This window comes from Panthera onca, chromosome A3, assembly GCF_046562875.1.
Source record: "Panthera onca isolate mPanOnc1 chromosome A3, mPanOnc1 haplotype 2, whole genome shotgun sequence".
In the NCBI taxonomy this organism is placed as follows: Eukaryota; Metazoa; Chordata; class Mammalia; order Carnivora; family Felidae; genus Panthera; species Panthera onca.
The window spans coordinates 12589608-12613911 of NC_138341.1; the positions used below are offsets into that span (position 1 = coordinate 12589608).

Sequence of the window (24304 nt, forward strand, 5' to 3'; positions counted from 1 at the left end):
CTTAAGTTGCCTGAAAATTGTACTTATATAGAATAAGTTAATGGCTGACTTTGCTGAATCCATAAAGTGTTACTGCACTAAAAAAATAGAATACATGGGTATTTATTAGGGATTCTTAGCATCCTTGAACAAACAGGTCTCATGCATCTCTAGATATCAATCGTGTCTCTGTTTATTGTATGTCTTTTTTATAATGAATGATCTTTGCTGAAATGAATAAATATAGCTGGTACCAAGAGCAGAACATTGTAAGTATTTTATGTTGTATATGATGAAGGCGAAAGGCAGATGGTGTGATTTGCTGGTACCCAAAGCAGGTATTTAGCAAGTACAGATGTTCAGCAAATATCTATGATCATGTGCTTATTACCCACTCAAACTTGAACATCATAAAAATAGAGGTATATTTTTAAATATATGTACCAAACTTTAATTTTCATTTCACACTCAAAACTTCTGTACAAAAAGAGGCAAAGCAGGCGAAAAAAAATCACAATGACTTTAGCAAACAACATATGACAATTTTAAAACAGCTTTGTGTATGCAACAGCCTTGATAGATGTAATGGGGAAATTGGGTTCCAAAATTTTTGTCTCTTTAGGATAAAATTCCACTCTTTATCGTTAATATTTTTTTAAAAAGTTTGTTGCCGTTTGGGTACAAGATTGAATAAGAATTCTCTGAATTCTGCTGCACAGTTGGATTCCAAGATTGGGTAGGCTTCTTTTTTCTTTTGAGGAAGCATGATTTTTTTTTTTAACCTAAATGTGATGATGTATAAAAACCTCAGTTTACCATTAATGTCTTGATATAATGATGATGAGTAGAAGCAAATGATGAAGCATGATATTAACTAACAGTTAAGAGATAGTATCCAAGACTTTCTTTCTGGTTGTTAATCAGTACTGCAGCCCTAATGGGCTACCACAATTCAAAACACTCACTGCCACTTGCTTTCTATTAGTAGTTGTTAGTGATGGATGAAAAATTTCTGCGAACATAGTCATGATGCCAAAGCAGCAGTGCATCCGAGAAATGTAATTTTCACCTGTTGCCTGCCCAAAAATAAATATCTGAGTAATGGCAAACACTGTTTACTTGAAAACTATGAAACATCAAATATGAAATAGAATGAACATTGACATGGATACTGGGGCTAGCACTTTCCCCTAAACCACCCCATGGATCTTGAACACATGTGCATGCAGCACACAAAAAAAATCATGATTGTTTAAGGACTCCTAATGCCTGGAGGACAGTCTGTTAAAAGAATTTGTCTCCCACAGTAGCTCTGGAGTGGACCGGAGATCCATCACCTCTTAGTGATCACAGACATTCAATTAACTTGTCCTCCTGATAATCATAGGCAATAGTTCAGGCCCTGGACTTTTGAGAATCCATGTACGGGTGAATCTTAGCTTTGAAACAAGGCAGCCTGGCTAAACTGGGGCAGGCCAGCAGCCCCTCCCATATGTTTGGTCCCACTTGATAAAAAGTCTAATTAAAAATTATAAATATGCTCAACTATTTACTCTGCAAGTCCTTTCCTCTCTCCAAGACTTAAGCTCCTCACCCGATAAAGGAAAAAAAATGGACTCCATGATGATAAACATTGAGCGCCTCTATAATTCTTGACAGTTGTTGCCCAAAGATAACACGTGGCTGCCAAATAGAAGATTTCTTAAGCTGAATAATCAATGAATTTGTTCATCCATTGTTACCCCATTTTCTGGCTTCCTCTAAGGTATTAAAATCCCTAGGCTTGAAAAGGTCGTGAAGGCCATCTAAGTGCATTTCTGTTCTGATGAGAGAATCCCCCCATCTAGGCAGCTGTACTTGTTCAGCTTGAAAAGCTCCAAGGAAAAAGGTCTTTTCTCTCTCTGTTGACTGATATGTAGATATAAACCAGAGAATCTTTTCTGCCGCTTGACTGGGTTTGTTGTTATTGTTAAAAATAAAATAAAATTAAAAAAAGTATGTTTCCCTTTTTTTTTTTTTTTTTTTGGAAGACTCAAGAGAATGCCATCTGGACACTAAAGTCTGGAAATCAATTGTGTCTACAAGTTATTCCTTGGAACATGGTGAATGAAACCCTGATGTACCCAGGCCCAATTTCTGGGATTATCAATCACTGGGCAACTCTCTCCTTCTATCAGAAATAGGCAAATAATAATATAAACCAGACTTAAGGCTGATTTAAAAGTGTCCAGTCTCATCTTATAGTATGTATGCATAGGCCACATGGTGAACAGGGGAAGATTCAGGAGTGAGGTATCCTGGGTTCTAGTCCTACATGGAGTTGATCCTCTTTGACTTCAGCCTTGTCTCATTTCTGTACCGGAGGTTGAGACGGGAGATTTCTAAGATTCCATTCCAAGCTCTGATCTGCAGAAAGGATGACTCTAGGCCTTGCCATATATTCAAATATATTCAATCATCAAGACAAGATGGGGTGATGCTTCCTGGCCTCTGTTTACTAAGGAAGCATGTAAGAGTCAGCCATTTTATTGGCTCATGGCCTTGTAGGGCTCTTGGAGATTGTTTTAATTGCCCATTTCATAGATGAGAAAAGTGAGACACAGAGCTTAAGTGTATTTTCAAAGCTCACACCATGGATCAGTAAGGCTAGGACTCAACCCAGGTACTCAGACCAAAGGTTTAAACATTCCAACCAGCCAGCAGTGTGGTCAGGGAGGAGCTGCCTTTTAAATATTAGGGAACTGGAAAATGCAGGGATTCCCCTCTCTGAATTCCCCAGTCTCCTGGTAATCAGTGAAGTACCCTAGGCCTCTGTTGCCATATGGATGGTCCCCAGAGGACAGGGCTCATTTTAGGAGGGACTGTGTACCCGGCACCCCACAGACAACTGGAATGTCATCAAAATTACTACAGTTTCACAGCCAAAGGGTTGAAGCGGAGAGGTGACTGTCCTGTTGCCTGTGTGTCCTTCCTCCCAACCCGTCCCCCACTTCCCAGACAACCACTTTCACAGCTCAGCTATGACAGCACATCTGTCTATTCTCACTTCTCTCTCACAAACTGATTCAAGCACAGGTGATTTTCCTCTTGAAGGATCAAAAGGGAACGTTAGAGGAATATAAATCCAGAATAAATACGTGCAAACAAAAAAGCTGCACATGTGGCCTGCAGTCTGAGGAGAGAGAGGGGGCGTGCTGAATTCGAAACACTTGAATCTGTGTCTTCACATGCATTTTTCTTTTCTCGGATTCCTCTCTCCCTCTGTCAGGATAACAGTTGTGTTTCTTGTAGTCAAGCTGACACAGGAAATCAAATACTTCGTGTTTCTATAAGTATACTTCCCAGAGAGATTACACATCTAGATTTAAAACACTACCACAAACTATTAGGAATTTCAGATTGTTACAGGTGTAGTTAAAGGACTCCAGTAGTAAAGATCGAAATCTCCACATTTTGACTTTGGAGAAGGGGGTTTTGTTTTAGACATCAAAGGTAAGGCTCTCAAGTCAATTTATGCTCTGCTGGGTCGAGTCAGTCAGGATACAAATTAAGGTCCGTGTATTTCAGTGACAAGGAGGAAACGGTTATGTAAATACACAAGTATTAACATCAATCTGTATTAAATTATGTAAACATATACATCTTCTGAGGTCAGTACATAGATCCTCTTCTTTGAGCAGAGCTCTACTGAAGCATTGCTCGAATCTGTTTGGAAGTCGATTCATCATTCAAGTGCTTTGTAGTGAACCTGGATGGAGAGAAAACACTGGGGGTCAGTGTGTAAACAGCACCTGCCAGAGTGCCAGGGATGACTCTCAGCCCATCTTGACCTTGAGAGACACAACTGATATTTATAAATCAACCCGGGGCTTGTGCCTTAGACAACCAACCACACTTCAATGCCCAGAGTATTCTCAGACAGACTTAATATTTGATTCTTCTTTCCAAAGGAATTTGGTATTGTGGTTTATTCAACAAGTAGACTTTTGTCTAATCAAAGAATTACACGGGGGAGATATAAGCTATTCCATTTTCCGGGGAGGTAGATGCCACGTGAATGAGTGCAGGATCTCAACCATCTAGGCTAACCCTGCTGAGTTACAAATTTCAGCATATGGATCGGCTAGCAACATTACCCAAAACTCCAACGTCTATGGTTTTCTACTTTCCTGGGGACTCCTATGCTCACTGCCACCACAAGAGGGCACAAACGCAGGTCAACAAACAAAACCAGGCAGCACATCTGCACCCTCACATTAAGCTGGTATAGGAATGGTTTATGAAAAGGGAAGAAAAGGGAATTAAATTGGAATCAAACCTTGACCATGTCCTAGACATTTCATGTCAGTTTTCATTTCACTCACTAACTTTGCAGGAGAGGTTACTGCCTCCACTTTACCGACGAGAAAACTGAGATTCAGAGAGGTTTAAATGACCCATTTCAGACCCCAGATCTGACAACATGTGATTTGTGAACCATCCGTGGTTTCTGATTTGGACCCAAATGAGTCTGCCCCAAAAGCCTGTGCTCCTTTCCTTCACTGCACTATCTACAGAAGCCACAAATGCCAACACTCAGAGGCGACTGCCCTGCTTTTCACAAAACCCTGCTTGATTCAATGAAGCTGGAAAGCTAAAAAAAATAAGAAAACATCAGAGGCGCCTGGGTGGCTCAGACGGTCGAGTGTCTGACTTCGGCTCGGGTCATGATCTCGCGGTTCGTGGGTTCGAGCTCCACGTCGGGCTCTGTGCTGACGGCTCAGAGCCTGGAGCCTGCTTCTCATTCTGTGTCTCCCTCTCTCTCCGCCCCTCCCCCACTCATGCTCTGTCTCTCTGTGTCTCAAAAATAAATATAAACATTAAAAAAAATTTTTTAAAAATCAGACGTGAGAGTCTCACTGTGTATGGGAAGCCCTCCTGCTGTGAAGTGGGCACCAGTGGAGAAACGCTTGGTTCACGCACAGAATCTGGAAGGCTCCCGTGGTAATGTTGCATCTGCTCTGAAGAATGATGACCTAGCAACTCCACCAAATAACATCAACCTCAGTTTCATTCATTTCACGTGTGGCTGTTTCTTCATTTATTAAATGGGGATAATAGATCACCTTCCCTCTGAGTTGTGATGATGAACGTGCTCGGGAGTGGAGAATAAGACGTAAGTGTTGTATGTAGGTAGAAGATTATTGATCCATCCCACTTATACTTATTGAACATTTACTGCATGCACAACACTGAGTGGAACTCGGGAAAATCAAAGATGAATAAGGCAGCAAGGACCATAAACCTTCCAGATTGCAATCCGGCACAGGAATGATTTACACAGTAGTGTGATTGCACAGATTCCTGTAGATGTGTCATAGCTAAAAAATAAGCATCCCTTCTCTAGAGTGTATTAATAAGCACACGTATCCTTGGGAGAGAGACTGCTTGGGCATTAGTGGTTGGCAGGGAGAAGCTGAAAGGGGCCACCGCTGCCAAAAACTGGGTATTAAGATAGGGTAGAGCAGGGTTTTCATTCACAGCTGTGTATGCAAGGCTCCTAGGGAGCTTTAGAACAAACACAGAGTGGATGCCCGAGTCCCCACCCCGAAGACTCGAATTCATTCGGTCTGGGTTGGAAACTCTGCCTCAGTGTTTGCAAAAGTCCACCACAGTTCTCATGCGCAGCCAGGTGAAGGGGAGAGTGAGACTCGGGAAGCTTCTTCCGGTGAGTCCCCACTTACCATAAGGCAGCGCGGCGGCCCACAGTTAGGCCCATGACCCGTGGGGTCACACAGACCCAGGGTTAGGTTCTAGCTTGGTGTTCGGCCGGGTGACTTTTGGCAAGTTATCTGATTTCCCTACATCTCAGTTTCTTCCCTCTGTAGAAAGGCTATGATACAAACGATGCTGACTTCAGCCGGTTGTTGGAAAGATTAAACGTGTGAAGACATGCACGAGGTTCTGCCTGGTGCTCCAGTGCTGGGTCCCTAACAGCATCTAGATTCACAGTCTCTCGGAAGGGGCGCAGGGTTGAGGCTCACCTGAGGGCATTCAGCAGCCCCTCCACACTGTCCGGGGCCTGTTCCTTCAAAACCTTTATGCAGCCTTTCATCTAGGAGGAGAAAGCACCGCATTTTGTTAATACTACAGCAATTGCGTCCATGACAGTATCTGTTCAAACAACCATGTGTGCATAATCAGATCACATTACTTCTGCCTGGAGAAATCACACACAGAAACGACCAGCAGACCTTCCTAATCCCTCACGTTAGCGAGAGGTCACCTCTGGGCACTTCTAGAAGTTGTGTATCCCTTCTCACACTCTACTGCCATTGAACGTTTCACGTGTGTGGCATTGAGGCTGTGACCCTGGCATTGAGGCTGTGATCTTGGCATTGAGGCCGTGATCCTGGCATTGAGGCTGTGATCTTGGCATTGAGGCCGTGATCCTGGCATTGAGGCCGTGATCTTGGCATTGAGGCCGTGATCCTGGCTTGCACTCCAGAGCCACATGCAGGGCACTCCTCTCAGTGGTTGCTCGGTGCAGACTGACTGCCTGAAGGACAAACCTGATGATTTTTCTGCCATCACACTTTCCACGGTGCTTTTCCTCCTTTAGCTGATGGACTGGCAAACACTTAATTTTTTTTTTTTTTTTTGCTTTCTTTTTCTCTTTTTTTTAAAGGACACAGCTAAAGACCAACACCAGGAGGCCTCATCTCACCTCACGACCTTCACCAGGTAGAAGTAACCACCACCTCTTTGTGTTCCTAATAGTAGGCTGGCATTTATCAGGGAGCCTTGGAGACTGAAGCACCCAGATCAATCTGCCTCCCTCACTAGATCAGGGGAGGACTGGTGAAGGCCACAGGTTAAGAATGTGCGTGCTTGGAGGCAGGCTCCTTGGGGTTCCTCCATTCTTGCGTATTTAGTACCTGCGTGGACCTACACAAGTTTTTGGTTTTTTGTGTGCCCTTGGAATATAATTTATTCATAATTTTGGAAGTATAAGAAAGATACATATATAGAGATCACATTCCATTATGCATAGCCTAAAATTTTTTTTTGACAAAGGAAGTATCTCCCTGCAAAAAATACAATCACTCATCTTCAACTTAGATGTTCACACTCTGTATTAAATTTGGGGAGACTAAGGAGCTCTTTTATAATGGTTTCTTATAAATATTTTCTGTGGGTATGCTTCTGGTATGTAGGAAGCTTTATCTTATGGCCTAATGGACCCTGATAGCTTGATGGAGGTAGCCAGAAGCACAGGGTTGAGAATCATTTGGGAGTCACATATAGGCTCATCAGGAAAGAAATGCCATGGGCAATCAGAGATGTCTGTCACAGGTGCAGGGTGGGGGTAGGCTACAAACACGCCCGGTATGTGTCACTTGCAAGGATGGAATCAAGCTCAGGGATGCACAGATTTGGTCCCTCTCCCAGTGGAGTTCATGGTCTAGTGGAAGAAGGGAGAGAAATAGCTCATCAGCAGTGTGAAAAGTGTTCTTGTAAAACATGCCTGAAGAGTAATGATGACTTGAAAAGGGGAGAAGAGCAGTAGCTGCTCTTTGGGAATTTCTAGTTCTGTCTCAGCCTGATTATAAAGCCTTGGGTGTGAATACGACCCAACCAGGGATGTAGTCGGGCCCAGATCCAGTGAGAGTTTAATAGCATGTTAAGGAGTTGGCAGGCCTTTGCCTGTGGAAAACACCCCTGGCAGGTGTTAAACAATCTAGCAATGTCATCAATATAGGAAGGGATCAGAAGGATGCAAGTCTAAGGATGGAAGGGTCAGTGAGAGCCCCTGAGGCTGTCGAGCGTGAGAGCAGCAGTGACATGGAGAATCATGGGGAGGCAGGAGTATGGATCCGAGGTCCGTCCAGTCCACGGGACCCGGTGACTGATAAGATATGGGGGCAAAGAAGAGGAAAGAAAATAATTCCAGGCTCCAAGGGACAATTCCTGGTTTCCAGCTTAGATGTCGGGTCAGAAGATGATGAAACACCTGAGGCAGGAACCCAGGAGAAAAGCAGGTTTGTAAGGGAAAGGATTGTCTTTGATTTGGTGCCGGCCATGTTTCAGGTGTCCAGAGGAGGTTGGGTCTGGAATTCTTGGTGAGCTTTGGGCTGGAGACTGGGGTTAAGGAGTGATTCCTTATCAGATTATTACAGAAGTCTAAGGAAATCAGCAGAAAACACCACCTCACTTCAGCCTGGCTTCCTGGAACCCAAGGATAGCATCTGTTCTCTCAATGACCCAACCCCTCTGGGCCTCGGTGACTTTTCTCTGATGATTCATTCCTCCAGAAGTACTCTTCCTTCCCTCTTTCTACTTGGGAAAATTCTACCCCTTTCCCAAGATCCACCTCAAACATCACCCTCTGTCTCTCCTCTAAGCGGAATCAGCTTCTCCCTCGTCTGGGTTTCCAGGGCATTTTCTTCGTAAGTGCATATAACAATATGCATCTCAGGGTTTCACAAATAAATGCTTGTCTTTTCACAGTTGATGATATCCTAAGGATTTATAAACCCAGTGCATGTAGCTGCTGGCTTAGCAGCAGACTGGCATCTGAAGGAGCTCCTTTATGTCATCAAAGAAAATGGCCCATGTTGAACACATGTTGCGTTAGGTAAATCTGAAACTTTCTCGGAGAAACATGCAGACTTCAGTAGGAACAAAGCTTTCTTAGTGAGATCGAAGAACAAATACATTTCATGAAGACTATGTGTGGTTAGATTTAACATTATATCATATTTACGACCTCACCAGACTCAGTAAATGACAAGCAAGGACAAGCTATTTAAAGGTTAGGGTTACAAGACATAATTGTACCTAGTATATTTTTATTTTTTGACTCTGTGACAAGTTACCAAATGGCACTGGTAAATGAGAATGTCCCGTGAGTTACCACGTAATAAACTCCATCCACATTCAAATGATATTCATGGAGTTATTAAGAGTTATTTATACTCAGTCCATAGTATAAAAAATGTTAAAGCCTCACAAAGAATACAGTAAAAATATTTATTGGTATGAAAAAAAAACATGCTATACTGTTATGCAAATAAATGTTTTAAAAGAGCATTTATAGCAGGGTGCTAATTTGTTAGGTACACACATGCATCTACACAAACATCCATATAAAAAGAAGGGACGAAGATATGCTGCCATATCGACAATGGTCAGTGGTAAGGTTACTACAGATACATTTAACATTCTGTATTTTGATTTCCTAGATTTTCCTATTTTTTATACTAAACACTTTTTTTTCTTGGCAAACACAAATCACTGCCCTAAAAATAATACTCCATGAAGACCCATGACTAGCTGTGCTAGGAGGCGAGAACTGCAAAATGAGTAACCCAAGTTGCATTTCTAACTGATAAATTTCCTTACATCCTTCTGACTCATGGTCCCTCTGGGCATGAAGACTTTCTGTTGGCACAGCACTAAAGCATCAGAGATGCTGCTCTGTGCAGATGAGTAAAAACAGAGTGTGCTGCCCAAACTTAGCATTGTCAGAATAAGTTAGTACCAAGAGGTCCCATTCTGACCTTAAAAGGCTTTATATGTATTTTTTGGTTTGTTTATTTGGTGGGGGGAGGGAAGTAAAGAGAGAGAGAAAGAGAGATAGAAAGAGAGAGGGAGAGAGAATCCCAAGCAGACTCTGTGCTGTCAGCACAGAGCTCGATGTGGAGCTCAAACTCACGAACATGTGATCGTGACCTGAGCTGAAATCAAGAGTTGGATGCTTAACCGACTGAGCCTCCCAGGTGCCCCCAAAAGGCTTTATATGAACACATGAGATACACTATTGGGTTGATGCTGCAGACAGAAAATCCAGAATGCTAAGTGCTCTGGGGCCAGAGGAGAAGGGAGGTTCTGAGCATGCAGGGCACAAGAGATGTGCTCCTGGATGAGGTGACATTCATGGAGTGTCTTAAAAGAATCCCCACATCAGAAAGAAGGGACGGGACTCTGGGCAGGGCAAAGGGCTCAAGTATATCCCGATGACAAGAAAAGGCATGGCATTTGGGTGAAGCCACCAGTTGGGGGAGGCAGGACAGGAAGTTGGAATACTGTTTGAAATGTGACCATATCTTGCCATGTCTTGCAATGCAGTATCTCCCAATGCCACTAACTTTAAGATGCCTATAACATATAAAAATATATTCATATGGCACATCGGATACGTTGAAGGGGAAGTTTGCAGCTAAGTGACTATTCATCTGCTCAGCTCCTCTACCAGCTGAGGGGATTAGTGTCTCTGTGCTCCTGCTGTGCTTTTTGATCGGATGTCTGGCTGTAAGCACATGAAAAAGATTGGGCTTCTTGCTATGAGGACGGCTGCCACGAGGGGGCTTGCCCCTGGGGAGAGATCCCTCTCAACGGGGAACGGAGGAGAGAGAGAGAGAAGCAAGGTCTGTTGTGCAACACTCTCGAGCCCTTATTTAGAAAGCAGAGTTCATAACTATTCTTACATCGATCTTGGATGTCTTGCAGAAAGCTCCCACGGGATGGACGTGGTCATAGAGGATGATTACTCCCACCATCACCCTCATGCAGAACATCAGCGTTTCTTCGCTTGTAAACCTACTCCTGTACTCCCTGTAAGAGAGAAGAAATGGCAGCTGTGTTTCTTCTTGCCAGAGCACGTTCATTTCTGGCTACTTTAGACTCCTCCAATCATCTCTTGAGAGCAATCCCATACCTGCAACAACCAGGTTAATACGCTCTTAAAGAAACCCATGATGATCATTCTCCTTGAATCTATCCAATCAGCAATTCAGTGTGAAAATAAGGTAAATTAGAGGGCAGTAAATTCTCTTCTCTTCTGCCCTTCAGCGGGCCAGCTCATCACGTACATCACTCCCCCCACCCATCAATCTTGAATATTTTATAGCAGGTCCCTCTGGCTGTCCAAGATTATAGAGAATAATGGCTTCATTATGGAGAGAAAGAATCAGGCTCATTGCTACAGAGCAGCGATCATGTCTCCAGTCAGAGTAACTTCCTTTGTTAAGACACAGGCTGCAGATTGAATTGGATTGGCAAAGATGCGTAAAAGAAATTATGTACCATTCACTGGGCCGGGAGTACTTGTGGAGTGTGAATTTTGTTCACTTACCTTGACAGGGTCCCTGATGATTCAGATAATTCAAGATAATTTTAGAGGCTTTCTTAACATCTCTCTCATTATGAATTAGGCCCGCAATGAAGATGATTACTATTTCTGTCTTGGAACAAGTCTTAACTTTGGTATAAGTGAAATATTTGAAATTAACACCATCTTACATCTGAACAGAGCATCACATTTTATAAGGTGCTTTTGATGTCTTTGGCCCTCCCAAGCCCTCTACAGCACAGATGACATTATGGGAACTTCATCGGAGGAGGAAACCGAGGTCCACACAGGCCATTTCGCTGGTCTGCCGGCACACAGAAGTAGCTAAAGAGATAGCTGGAGCCCTGACTTGTGGGTGTGTATTTCCTCATTACTGTGCTGCCTCACCATTAACGACCTCGGCCATTTCTAAAATCTAGCAACTAGTTTAAGCACAAAGAAACTAAGAGAGACAGACAGAGACAGAGAGGGAAGGGAAGGGACAGAATGAGAAGGATAGATGGAGAGAAATCTCCATTATCACCCTTGCCGCAGTCCTACCGCTCCTACCCTTTGTTCTAAATCTTCTGTCAAATCTTTTCTCCCACATACTCATAATAATACCCAGTCATTTAGGCCAACCCTCCACGTGGCCCTTCCACATCTTCCACAGCATCTTTGATTTGAGTCACAGTTCTGCCATCTAACAAGCTATGCAGCATTTGGGAAGTCAGTGAACCAATTTGGACCTCAGCTTCTTCAACTACAAATTGGGGCGACTTACACTTAGCATCCAGCGTTCTTTGTGAAATGGATTCAGATCATATACATGTCCATGTTAACGTGTTGACCCAAATGTTACCATCGTCGTCACCATCATAACCGTCAACATATGAACAGGCCCTCTCTAGGTGAACCCTGACCATGAATCCACCACCGATGGAACTTACGGTGTTTCCAGCATGACTTTACAAACACTTGTCATCGTACTGAGGCAGTCTGTGGTGTTCTCTATTGGCAGGGTTTTGTTCTAAGAGGGAGACACAGAAGTAGGTTAGTCCTGCTAGCAGCTTTTACGTGTAATTCAGAAAAAAGGACCTCGGTGCGTAGTTTCACTCACTTCGGAGACAAAGTGCATGGTGGCGTTGCTGAGGGTTTTCAGCATTGGCGTGGCTTCTGCGTAGAAGAGGGACATTCGATTGGCCATCTCATTATTGACTTCATTCTCAATGTCTAGCTGATGAAAGTAAGAAGAGAATATGCAATTGATAAACAGATGGTCAAAAATCCTGACACGATGTCTGCTGTAAACGGAATCACAGAAGAGGGCTGGCTTCTCCCTGTGCCCTGCCTGATGCAGAAATCAGAGGAAGACATGGGGAATGGGCACACACAGACCAGGGGACCCAGGGGCTCACATGCATGTTGTTGATGCGGTTGCGACTTATCGTCCTTCTGTAGTAGCTGAAGTCATTCTGAATGGCTGGGTTCCTCATCTGAAATTCAGAAGAAGGGAAAGAAGGTCATCTCTCCACATCAGATGGGGGATGCGCATTAGGAGCCCAGACACCAGACTATATAAACGTAATAGGACGTCTCTTGGTTGCAACAGTCAAAGCAACTTCTGGTTAAAAATACATACTCAGAGGGGTGCCTGGGTGGCTCAGTCAGTTGGGCGACCAACTTCAGCTCAGGTCATGATCTCACAGCTCGTGGGTTCGAGCCCCGCATCAGGCTCTGTGCTGACAGCTCAGAGCCTGGAGCCTGCTTCGGATTCTGTGTCTCCCTCTCTGTCCCTCCCCTGCTCACACACTGTCTCTCACGAAAAAATATACATTTAAGACAATTTTTTAAGATCCTCAGAGCCTTATTATTTTATCGTATGGCTACACGCTAGATTTCAGGGAAAGAATCCTTGTTCTCCATCAAGATGGAGTCCTTCTCCACTTGAAAAGGATTCCTCTTATTGAATTTGGCAGATTTTGAATTTCTGTTTACAAACCACCGACCTACATCACTTTTACTGTAAGGAAGGCAAATTCTCAGCTTACATGTCTCTGTAGGGAAGGAGACACCTCTTACTCACCGATTCCCCACCCCACGGCATTAGCAGAGTGCCTGTACACGGTAGGTACTCAGGACAAGTTTGTTAAATTGTCTGAGCGTGTGCGGTCTAACCTTGAGCTCATCAAATCGAAGGGTAAAATGAAGAATTTCCGCAAACTCCTTCGCCAGGGCCTGCTCCCTCTCCAGGTGTTGGGTCGGTGTGTAGGGCGGACAGGTCAGAGATTCTAATAAACTCTGAAGAGCTTTTTCTGAAAGTCAAAGTGAGTAATACACAGTTGAGGTGGCCCACGGAGATTCTTCAAAAAGCATAGTTCTTAGGTCTTGCAGACATTCTCAGAGATAACCTTTCTTCTCCATGCCTTTTGCCATTACTCTGTGCAGGGTGATGTGTGTGGATAAGAAGAGGGGGCCCATCATGCCTGAGCAGACTGCCTCCCCTGCGACCCCCAGGGCCACACAGATTCATCCGAGTCTCTCAAAGCTCGGCTGAACTCTCCAGTGCGCACAGTGCTAACTCCTGCCACTGTTCAGAAACCACAGATGCGTGTTTTTGGATCATGTGTAGGAGAGAGCCTTTCATGACAGGGGAGGAGATGAGGTGGCCCAGAAAACATGCCTAGATAACCTGCACTGCAGGGAAAGACTTGGGGTCCCTTTCCAGCTCGTCTCTGCCCCTATACTCCAACCTGATCCAGGGGAGCTTTCTTGCAAACCCATTGTGATACTGACCTCCATTATTGTCCCCGAAACAGTCTCATTAAATCCTCTTGTCCATTTCCAAACATTCCCTCCAGTTTTTCCTTCAACGTATATCTAACAATGCCAAGTCGTTTAACCAAGACTTGACAGCAAGGGTTGGAACCAAACTATGGCACACAGGCCAAATCTGGCCCACTGTCCACTTTTGCAAATAAAGTTTTATTAAAACACAGTCACACTTTGTTTCTGTTCCTTAATGTGTGGACCATGGCTACTAATGTCCTACGATGGCAGAGTTGAGCAGGTGCAACAAAGATAGGAGGGCCCAGGAGCCTAAAAGATTTATCATCTGCTCTTTACAGTAAGGTTTGCGGGCACCTGATCTACGGTTTTTAATGGTCTTTTACAGCATCTTTACAAGGACATCTCTTGCCGTTTCCGTTTATGGGAATGCCTGGCCTTCTGAGTCAGCCAGTTCTACCTTGGTGGTATCTTTTGCCTTCTGTTAAAAATCTGGCTCATTAAGATTTCAGTTCATGGGGTGTAGATACACACTTTGAAGAAACAGAAAAAGGAAACAGAGAAGAAGCTATCTGAGAGTCTTCAGAGGCTCTCTGTTCTTACAAAACTGTTTTCGCTCATTCAACCACTTCCTTTGGGTCTTAGCTTCAAGTTCTCTCGACACCATGGCTATCATTCTCCCCCAATTTTTTTTATTTCTCTGTTTAACTCTTAAAATATGGCATTCACTTACAGAAAAAGTAAAGTAGAACATGACTACCCCTTTCTTCTTTCTAGATATATTACATTAACTGATGGAACCTCAGAGAGCTGTATCCTGGGGGGAGTGGTTATATCACATAGGTGGACGTATCAAGCTTCCTGTCAACCAGACTTGACTTTACTCTTGCTTCTGCAAAGCCATTCTGAACCTGTACAGGTTGCTTTTCAGGCTAAAGAGCAGAATGTTGTTTGTTTTTCCCGTGTTTTACTATATTAAATTTATCACATGACTCTAACCGATCAAGTTCTTTTTTGGATTAGCCGGTGATCTGTTTGTTTCAACTCCCCTGTCATTTAGAAATGTGGTCAGACCACAACAAAACTGTGACGAGTGAGACTTAACTGAGAACAAGACTAGAGGGACACCCAGGAGCAGAGACACCCCCAATGTGCCGAGAACCTCAGAGGAAGAAACTCTGAGATGAATTTAAGGGAATGAAAACCACACGTGTTGTTGTCCATGAGTGGCCTCTCCTAAGACATTGCAGATGGATGTGGGACATCTCTCAGGTCACTGAGCTAGCTCTTCCTGCTTCTTTCTCAAACTCTGTAACATAACACAACTCCGTCACACACAGGATAAAAACTACACGTACGTACTCACCTAGCCTTATGGAAAATTCATAAAATCTCTTTAGCCTCACAACCAGAGGACACACTGCATTCCAAGCTTTTTCTTGAAGCTGGATGTCGTTGGGATTTTGAATCGCCTACAAAAACGCGACAGAATTGTCTGTTTAAAAAAGAAGCAATAGCCTCCACATCAAAATGCCTCAAGACTGAGAGTGTATGGTAGTGGAAGAAAACACAAGTCCTGATCTATTTTGCTAGACATCGGTTCACGGGACTGTCCTCCAACATGCTCAGTTACAATGAGATTTTAGCACTTGACCTTAATGCAAATGACCCTACAATCAGATCCTATATCATCTTACTTGTTTCTCTTACTTTAAATGCAAAAAAAAAAAAAAAAAATGCGAATCTGATTGAAAGCAATTCAGCCTTCCTCCATCACGTTTTGATTCTACTAAAGTCAAGCCAGTGCTTATTAGAAAGTGCAGGTCCTGAAGATGTCTTTCTTTCTCTACGATACGTATTACGTTCCTTCCGTTCTGTGATGTTACCTAAATTACCTAAATTACTGGGGACCACGACGTAGAATAACCACCTTTGAGAAGCTGTCACTTTCTCAGAAATGCTGTTTTGTCTGGGTTGCAGCAGCTTAAGGACTAGAGTGTTAGTGGTGTTTTTTCCAGAAGGATGGCGGCAGTGGCCATAAACTGTGTGTGTTAAGTGAGCCTGTGTGCACATTTGTGTATGTGTTGATGCTGCCACCAAGTTAATTATTTCACATAAAAGGAGTATCAACTTTCTTGCCTTTAAGGCATTAGGCAGCCTTAAGAGCCATGTTGGCAATTTTGTCTTTTGTTTTGGTTGTTGTTTTTCAGGTATTTATTTTTTTTTTTAATCTCAAGTCATTGCAAGATGATAGACCCCCAGGCTACTTAAAGCAAGGCAGCTCATGGCTGTTGTTTCTGATACTGTGGAACCTGCCAAAACTATTACAAAATGCTGGAAGTCTGTGCAAACCCAGACCTCACGACTTATGCTTCAACTGTTGTCCATAGGCTTTGTATGGACGTTTCCCTTAAATGAAGTAATATGCCGATCTATCGTTGTTTAAACGTCAGTCCTGTGATAACAAATGTATGACGGAGAAAAGAATGGCTAATATTTTACACGGTCTACCGCACCGTGTGTTCAGATTAATGTACTAGAATAAAAGGGGCCATTCATACTTTTTTAGAAAACACATTACCCTCCTTGTTCTTCCTAGTACACTAGGAAATACTAGGGCTATTACTTAATCTTGCTGGGTGTGTGTGCGTGTGTGGGTTTCCCTTCTCCTCCGAGGGTGCTGTCAGCTCAGTGTTATCATTGGCATACATCTCGGATCTCTGGCCCCGCGCCCTTGTAAGCTTGCAGGTCTGCGAGGATGCTTTCAGAATCCTGGAGGACGGCGCTGATCTGGTTCCATATTTCCCTCTCTCCTTCCGTGGGCTGGGCATCTGAGCAGAAGGGAAACCAAAAGACACAGACGGCTTGTGTTTACAGACAGCTTGGGAAGAAGATTAGCATTCAGTCTACCTGATAGACAGTCCTATTTGATTCCTACAGGTTTGGTCTTTACTCGTTGACATAATAAGCTGCTAGGAAAGGAAACTAACACAATTTCTGTATGTTACTTAGTTCGAAACAGTCATCGGTCTCTCTGCGCACGTCAAACCAAGCATGTTGGAATCACTGCGGGTACTGTATTTGTTTGTGTAGAACATGCTTTTTGCACACCGATTATCATGTGCCAAGCGGTTAACTGGGTGACAGAAGAAATAAATATTGCTTTTTGGGGTCCACATTTAATAGGAGAAGCTACTGAATATTTCTGTTCTGACTAAAAGCCTGTGAATCTGAGTACAGACGGGAAAAGCAGTCCCCCTTACATTTCCATATAAAAAATAAGCTTAAAATATTAGATAATCCTTCAGAGCCATGACGGAGATGTATCTTTCTGGAACACAATGACACAGAGAAAGCATTGAGACTTCCCATTGAACATGAACTCAAGAAGTACGGGAGATTTTTTTTAAAGAGACCTGTACTGTTCATCTTTGGTCTTGACTGTAAATGCTATTCATAAGAATAAGTGACACATTCAGGCTTACATAAATGAAGAGCATATTCTGATAACCACAGAAGCATTTCCCTTAACTCTAAATTCCCACTTGATTACATTCCTGCAGGTAATACATGTTCTTGTCCCTTTGAGTATTTTGCAGGGGTTGGTGGGTGGATTTTGGTGGTAAATCTCACAATACCTATAAAATAGGTTGCGTGCCTGGGCTAGTGAGGAAAGTAGCCTCCATCCCAAACAAAGGCATTGCTAATCGAAGGGGGATAGATGTCACCTCTTAAAAATTTGTTTTCAAAAATCCCAGTCCTAAGGTAGTGAATTCTCTCAGGAGACCCCACTCATGAAAGGGTAAGTTAGAGTTATATCTGTTATAACATTCCCCAGATCAAATCCCAGTTTTGACAAGTCTTGGTGGGAGCACCAAGGGTTGATCCTGAGAAAGGTAATAATTCACAGGTGTTACTCTGGGAGTATAAGAGACGGAATTCCTGAGCTAGGTGACATTGAAGTAAGGTGCTGACCAAGCTGATGGGGCTTACAGGAGGGCTATCAGAGTAAGGGTTGGGACAGATGAGGCTGCTTCTGCTTTGGCCGCCACCTGCTGGACCTACGCTAATCTGAGGCCAGAGCTTTGAGAAAAGATGCCCATTTTTAGATCATTTTCCTTACCATGTCTTGCTAAGACCTAAGAGATTGGTAGAGTTACCTGGGAAATGAAGGGTGAAACTCATCAGAGTATGAGAGTTCTCTTTAGAAAGAAAAATCCCAGGTCCCTATAGACTATTCGGATATTTTGCAAACTCTGCCTTTTAGGAAGGAGATGGATTTCAGTGAGAGAAGGGGTAAGGACTGAAGTGCACGTGCACCAGGATTCAGAGAAGGAAGAGACAAGTGTGGTGTGGGAGGAGAGACAATCACTCAATATAAAGGATGGGCTTGAGCTGGCTGGCTGGCTGGAAGGCCGAAGGGAGTGCGACCTGAAGAACATGACAGAGATCTGGCAGGTTATGGTACAGATCCTAGCCTGGGAGGCAGAGGGGCAAGAGGAAACGTGTTATTCCTTTATCTTTTTCTGCCCTTCCACTGTTTCCATAAAATTCTTTGGTGCGATGATATGCACGTTATTAATCACTTTGTAGGCTATCCTTTCCTGCTTTCCCAAACTTTTCTCAAAGGATGTCCTAAATAGAAACCATTAAAACCTCATGAGCTAGGAAGCCTGTCCCTGAAGACAGCATTTCAGTGAACAGAATTCCAGGGCAATATCTGAATAAGAAGAAAGTCAGGGAAGAGAACCATGTGACAAAAATGCAGCACAGAGGTCCCAGAAAACAAGGAAAAACAAAAGCTCATTCCCTCCAACCCTCTCCTCCTTTGGATGAATAAACTGAAAAATCATCAGCCAAAAAGGCAATTTCCTAGAAAGAGAGAGAGAGATATTCGAAGAGGAAGAAAAGAAAAATAGGCTGTGACCAAGATTCTGAGGGGTGAGTCTCTTTGAATGTAATTAGAAAGCAGTATGTAAAGAAGGCACTTGGAGACCAGAAAAGGAAGCCTTCTGAACTTGGCTGTCACGGTGACTCCATCTCAGCAAATCACCCCTCGGTAAGTTTTAGACAAAACCGAATTAAAGTGAAGTGGCTGGAAGAAGACAGCCGGACAAACACAAAAACCCATTCTTCTGGTGATTAACACAAAAGGAGAAAATTTTCAGTCAGGTTTTGAAAACAGAAGCCTTTCTTAGGCGCTTCAAAAAGACTGTTTCTAATAGCGCGGCCCCAAAGGGGTCCTGGCTGCAGACGGGCAAGCTTCACTCTCGCTCCCACGGGAAGGGATTCTTGCTGATCCAACTCAACACTGACCCTGATGTGACCATAAAGAGCTGGACGAACAACTTGGGGCGGTGTCACCTCTCTCTCAGAGGCAGCAGATTTGGGGCTTCAGTGAAGCAGGTTCCATCATACAGTAACCCTCTCCCGGCACCGCAGTGACCTATGAAACAGGACCCCCGGTCACAGCCTCCCTCTCTGGGGAGATGTTTCTTTTGGCAGATGTCCTGGTGTCTTCATAAAAAACGTTTCTCATATGGCCCCATTTAGCAGGGGTGGGGTGGGATGGGAGAAATCCAATCCATCAGTCCTTCTTCATCCTGACTTAGAAATGTGTTGGCTCATTTTCTTCCGTAATTTGTTAGTCTTATCGGATGCCCTCTTTTTTTTCTCCTTCCCCTGTCATGGAACCGAAGTCCCCTCTTTCAGCTAACAATGAGGCCCTTGATGCTGGCAGCATGGTCCCTACCTTCTGGGGACTCGAATCACAAGTGGGGTCAACTTCCAGGGTGGAGAGTACGGACTGGGAGAAGCTCTAATCTGTGTATTTTGCTTTTTCAAATAGAAAGAGGATGGTGTAACCCTAAGTGACATTCGGCATCGGCTCATATAACCTATGGAAGTTCAGGATTCGTTCTACTTTGATCCCCCAGCTAAGTGATTCGACAGCCAGGACTAATGAACGAGAATCTGATCCATTAGGCTGCGGGACTCTGGCCTTATTTCTTTCATCAAACCTCCAGGACCTAGTGCAATGCCTGGTACATAATGTGTGCTCGAGAAAGATTTGCTGATTCAAAGAACTGAATGAATGATTTATCACTCACACTATGTCTTATGACGATTTTTCTGCTTGTCTTTGTATTTGGAGATCTTTGGAGACAGAGTCTATATTCTTATTCTCGGTGCCTCCATATGTCCTACCCATTGGAGACACTCAATGCGTATGTCATGACTCAATAAATAAATGAGGACGTTGACCAGTATATATCTCTATCTCTATACCTCTATCTCTATCTCTGTCTCTCTCTATATCCATCTACCTACAATCAAATTGGCTATTCGTACTTTCATTAACACTTGTGTTTTTAAATCATCCATCATTTAGCTACAGCCTCAATGTCTCTTCAGGGTGGTTAACACACTATTCGGATATTTGTTGAGTGAAAAACTGCACTGAAGTTGACCATCCCAAGTTTAAGGCTGTTAGCACTTGTTTTCCAGAATATCCCTTTAAGAGGCTTTGGGGTCTCCATATTCAGGTTCAGTTGGTACCCATGTTTTAAAAATGTATGGTGTCTTCAGATGTCAAAGAGAAACATCTTGCCAAATTGGTGATTGAAAAGGTCTGCTGATATTCAACCTACCAGCCACCTCCTAAAGCACTTGCTGAGTGAACAGGGACTCTGAATTATGGGTTTTTTCTATTTTTAACACAAAGATTGACCTTTTGTCAAAGGTACACACACGTGCATATGCCCACCAATAACATTATTGATGGAAATGAGTCCTTATTGTCAGTGGTAGCCGGTGAATCTCTCGGTGATGTTTCTTCTGAGAATCACATTCTAAAATTCTAATCATTGTCAATTATTTCATTGCCATTGAGAAGAATAGTTACATCAGGCTGGACTGCTCTAGTCTAACAATAAAGCTGTTAAAAAAAACCCTGTGATTTACACAGGCAATTTCACAAACCAATACTTTGAGGGGCCCTGGAACAAGCCTATCCAGGCCATTCCCCAGGGAATGATTTAAACCCCTGTTCTGGACTTGCTATTGTGGAAGGTATGAAAACGTATCATGTGCACTGTGACCTTGAATACATTGTCAAGAAATCGCTGAATTCCAAGTGCCTAGAATTTTTAATGGAAAAATACCCTCTATCAATGAAGACAGTGAAGCAGTATTCATTTTGTTTACAGGGGATCTATTTCTCCTCCTCGGGCTCAATTTGCTAGTAATTATGGATATTAACTGCCAGGATTCTGGTGTCACTGGGGTCAGGTGGAGGCCTTGCCATGGAGGACTGTGATGTTTACTGAGAGCAGAATGCCTAACATTCCACCGTGTGGATGGAGAGGAAGGTGGCTGAGTGCTATGCTTGTCAGGAAGGAACATCTTTGGTGAACATACCCCAGGGCACAAACCAGGCTGTCAAATCAAAGTGTTCTTATCTTTGTAAATCAGCCAACAACACACTCTTGTCTTCACAAGCATCGGGAACACACATACCTTCTCTTAACAACCTATTCAGGACTGTATGGAAAATCTGACAGAGAATCAAACAAATCAACTGAAGATAATGTGAGTAGAAGACACAATTTATTTGGAGATGTCTTTGGCTTTGAAGGAAGCTCTGGCTTTTCATCAATAGGATATATCGCTATCTCTGCACCTCGCCAGCTGTTGTATAAACAGTGAAGAAAGGTACAGCACAAAGATTTGCCAAAACCATAGATTAAATCCATAGCTCTTCTTTTCCACCACGTCCTTACTTCTCTGCCCCTCGCCCCTTCAGGATAAACGAAGATACACAGCTAATTATCTATGATTAACATTTGGGGATATAAAGCAGTCATGATTTATAGCAGAATGCTAACTGCTTACAGAAACCCCATAAAATTGCAAAGATCCATTGGAAAATGTGTGTAACTGGGCTGACATATTTATTTGTAGAGGAACATTAGTCGTCCTGCACCAGAGCCCAGAGCCCTCTCCTATGGAATTTCCGATGAGGTCCTGTATAAAGCAGGAAGGGTTGAAGCTTGAAGGCTCATCTACTTCAGCTCCATGCAGTGGGACCCCTGTGATGTCACAGGAGGAGGGAACTCAGAGGACAGAGATTTTTGAGGCTTAGTTCCTACTGTCACTTTCGCCACTCACTGCATATGAGACCTCAGGGCCAATCAGTTCATCTTTCTGGTTCTCAGGTTACTTCTTGGTAAAAGGAAGGACATTGACAAGAGCCCTGTCCCCTCTCTAACTGGTCTTGTTGGGATTATGACCTGTAGACCCGCAGAAGGATGTTGACAAAGATATAAAACATTTAAAAAGCAAAAGTGCTAGGGATTTCATGAATTTAATGACCGAATTTCTATGTTGGCATAAGTAAATTTCTTTCCAGGTCTGCTCTGTTGGTTTTTGTTTGTTTGCTTCGCTTGTAAAGTGACCGGGAACATCTCCTATCTTCCCCCCTTTCTTCTCCCCAAATTATCTAGCCTCTTCTGAACAGCCTTAGCAGAAGTGAGGGTACCAGAGATGGAGGTGTGAAACAAGAGCTCAGTAGTGTCAGGGGGTAGCCTGCATCAGCAAAATCGTCACAGATGAGCAGCTAATCTGACATCCCTCCTCATTTTGAAAAGTAGGAGACCATAGTCCCAATAGAGCAAAATATTCAGAGCCTTTCTGAGAGTATAATGGTTTGGAGGCTTTAGAATTGCCTTCCCAACTACTCCCACCCCCACCCCCACCCCATGACCACTGTTACTGTTCTCGGTATGCTCTTAAAGGTGGGTTTGTCTTCTAAGGAAATCATTTCTCAGTTACCGCCTGCCAAGAAACATTTCTTCAGCTCAGCCCTAGACTTCCTGTATTTTCTCTTTTGGCTGGCCCATCACCTGCTCTCCATTCTTCCAGGTAGGCTTCTGTATGACCTGTACTATGACTGTCTATCCAGTGCGTCTGCATCTTCTCTCCTCAGGAAAATTATAATAGTTTTTGAAGAAGCGGGCATGTTCTCCCAATGTTCCTGTATTTATATGCCCTGTGTCATCCCTCCACGCCTCTCTGCCTCCTAAGGCCACTCCTGTTGTTCCTGCCTGACGCTACAATGCAGGAGATGCTCCGCATATAATTACTGAATTAGCATCAATAAAAAAAAAAAAATCAAAGTTCCTAAGCTTAGACTTCAGGCCCAGCTCTCTGCTGGACACCGGATATGCAGTGATAGAAGCATAAGATACCATCCAAATCTTCTCTGCAGGGAAGTTCTTCATGCTGAAGTGAAATGATAGCAAAGACACCTAGTTATGTAAGAAGGAATTGGAGGGCGCAGGAACAAGTAAATATGTCAGTAAATACAAAAGATCTATTTAAATTACGCACACACGCGTGCGTGCACACACATATGTGCACGCGCGCACACACACACACACACACACACAGACTATTGAGAGTTTAAAATATAAGGAAAAACACCACCACCACACATGGCAAATGGGGAGTGCGTAGCAGATGTCGAAGCAAAACATAAAAGGCACAAGGGTGGAGGGAGGGTGATCGGATATGCTGTGACAAGATTATTGAATTCTTTATGAAATGAAGAAGACATTTTGAAGACAGATTGCAGTAACTTAAAGATGTATATTATAATCTCTACAATAAGCCCTAAGAGGCAGAACTAAAAAGCCAACAGAAAAGATAAATGAGAGTACCGAAATTATTCTATTTAATCAATCACGTTTGAAAAGATTCCGAGAAAAACAAAGAGCAAATACAACAAATAGAAATCAACATCAAGATAGGCTCAAGTACAAACATTAATTAAATGTAAATGGGCTGCTGACCCCAATGAAAAGGTAGATATTATCAGCATGGATGGACAGCTAGAGCCAACTAGCTTTTGTTGTTGACAAGAAGCACACTGTGAAGGTGAAGGCACAGATCAGATGGGGAAACATATGCCATACGGACCATAAGCATAAAAAAGCCGTTACGGTCAAAATATAAAATGCTTGAAGATACACTTAACAAAAGATATACAAGAGCTCTAGTAACTATAAAATACTGCTGAGTGAAATTAAAGATTATCTAAACAAATGGAAAGACATACCATACTCCTAGGTAAGAGAATCAATATCATCTAGATGTCAATTCACCTCAAATTGATCTATGGATTTAATACCATAATAGTCAGGGGCGCCTGGGTAGCTCAGCGTCCCACGCTGACCAAGCATCCCACATGGCTCGGGTCATTATCTCTTGGTTCGTGAGTTCGAGCCCCGTGTCCAGCTCTGTGCTGACAGCTCAGAGCCTGGAGCCTGCTTTGGATTCTGTGTCTCCCTCTCTCTCTCTGCCCCTCCTCTGCTCATGCTCATGCTCTGTCTCTCTCTCTCGCTCTCAAAAGTAAATAAACATTAAAAAAATTAATATCATTATAAT

The 24304-nt window shown here is 43.3% G+C and overlaps 1 protein-coding gene across 6 annotated transcripts in view; it reads right to left on the reverse strand.

Annotated features, from left to right (window-relative positions):
• Positions 1 to 1931: 1931 nt before the first annotated feature.
• The window catches only part of CYRIA (CYFIP related Rac1 interactor A), a 104967-nt gene continuing 82594 nt past the window's right edge, over positions 1932 to 24304 (reverse strand). For all 6 annotated transcript variants that reach the window (XM_060648975.3, XM_060648999.3, XM_060648966.3 and 3 more), the window contains 9 exons: positions 16568 to 16689; positions 15225 to 15330; positions 13250 to 13386; positions 12490 to 12567; positions 12192 to 12308; positions 12022 to 12101; positions 10449 to 10575; positions 6003 to 6073; positions 1932 to 3727 (listed from right to left, as the gene is read on the reverse strand). In XM_060648975.3, the coding sequence (XP_060504958.1) occupies positions 3664 to 3727; positions 6003 to 6073; positions 10449 to 10575; positions 12022 to 12101; positions 12192 to 12308; positions 12490 to 12567; positions 13250 to 13386; positions 15225 to 15330; positions 16568 to 16689 (902 nt within the window). In that variant the 3' untranslated portion in view covers positions 1932 to 3663. The remainder of the gene's footprint in view (positions 3728 to 6002; positions 6074 to 10448; positions 10576 to 12021; positions 12102 to 12191; positions 12309 to 12489; positions 12568 to 13249; positions 13387 to 15224; positions 15331 to 16567; positions 16690 to 24304) is intronic.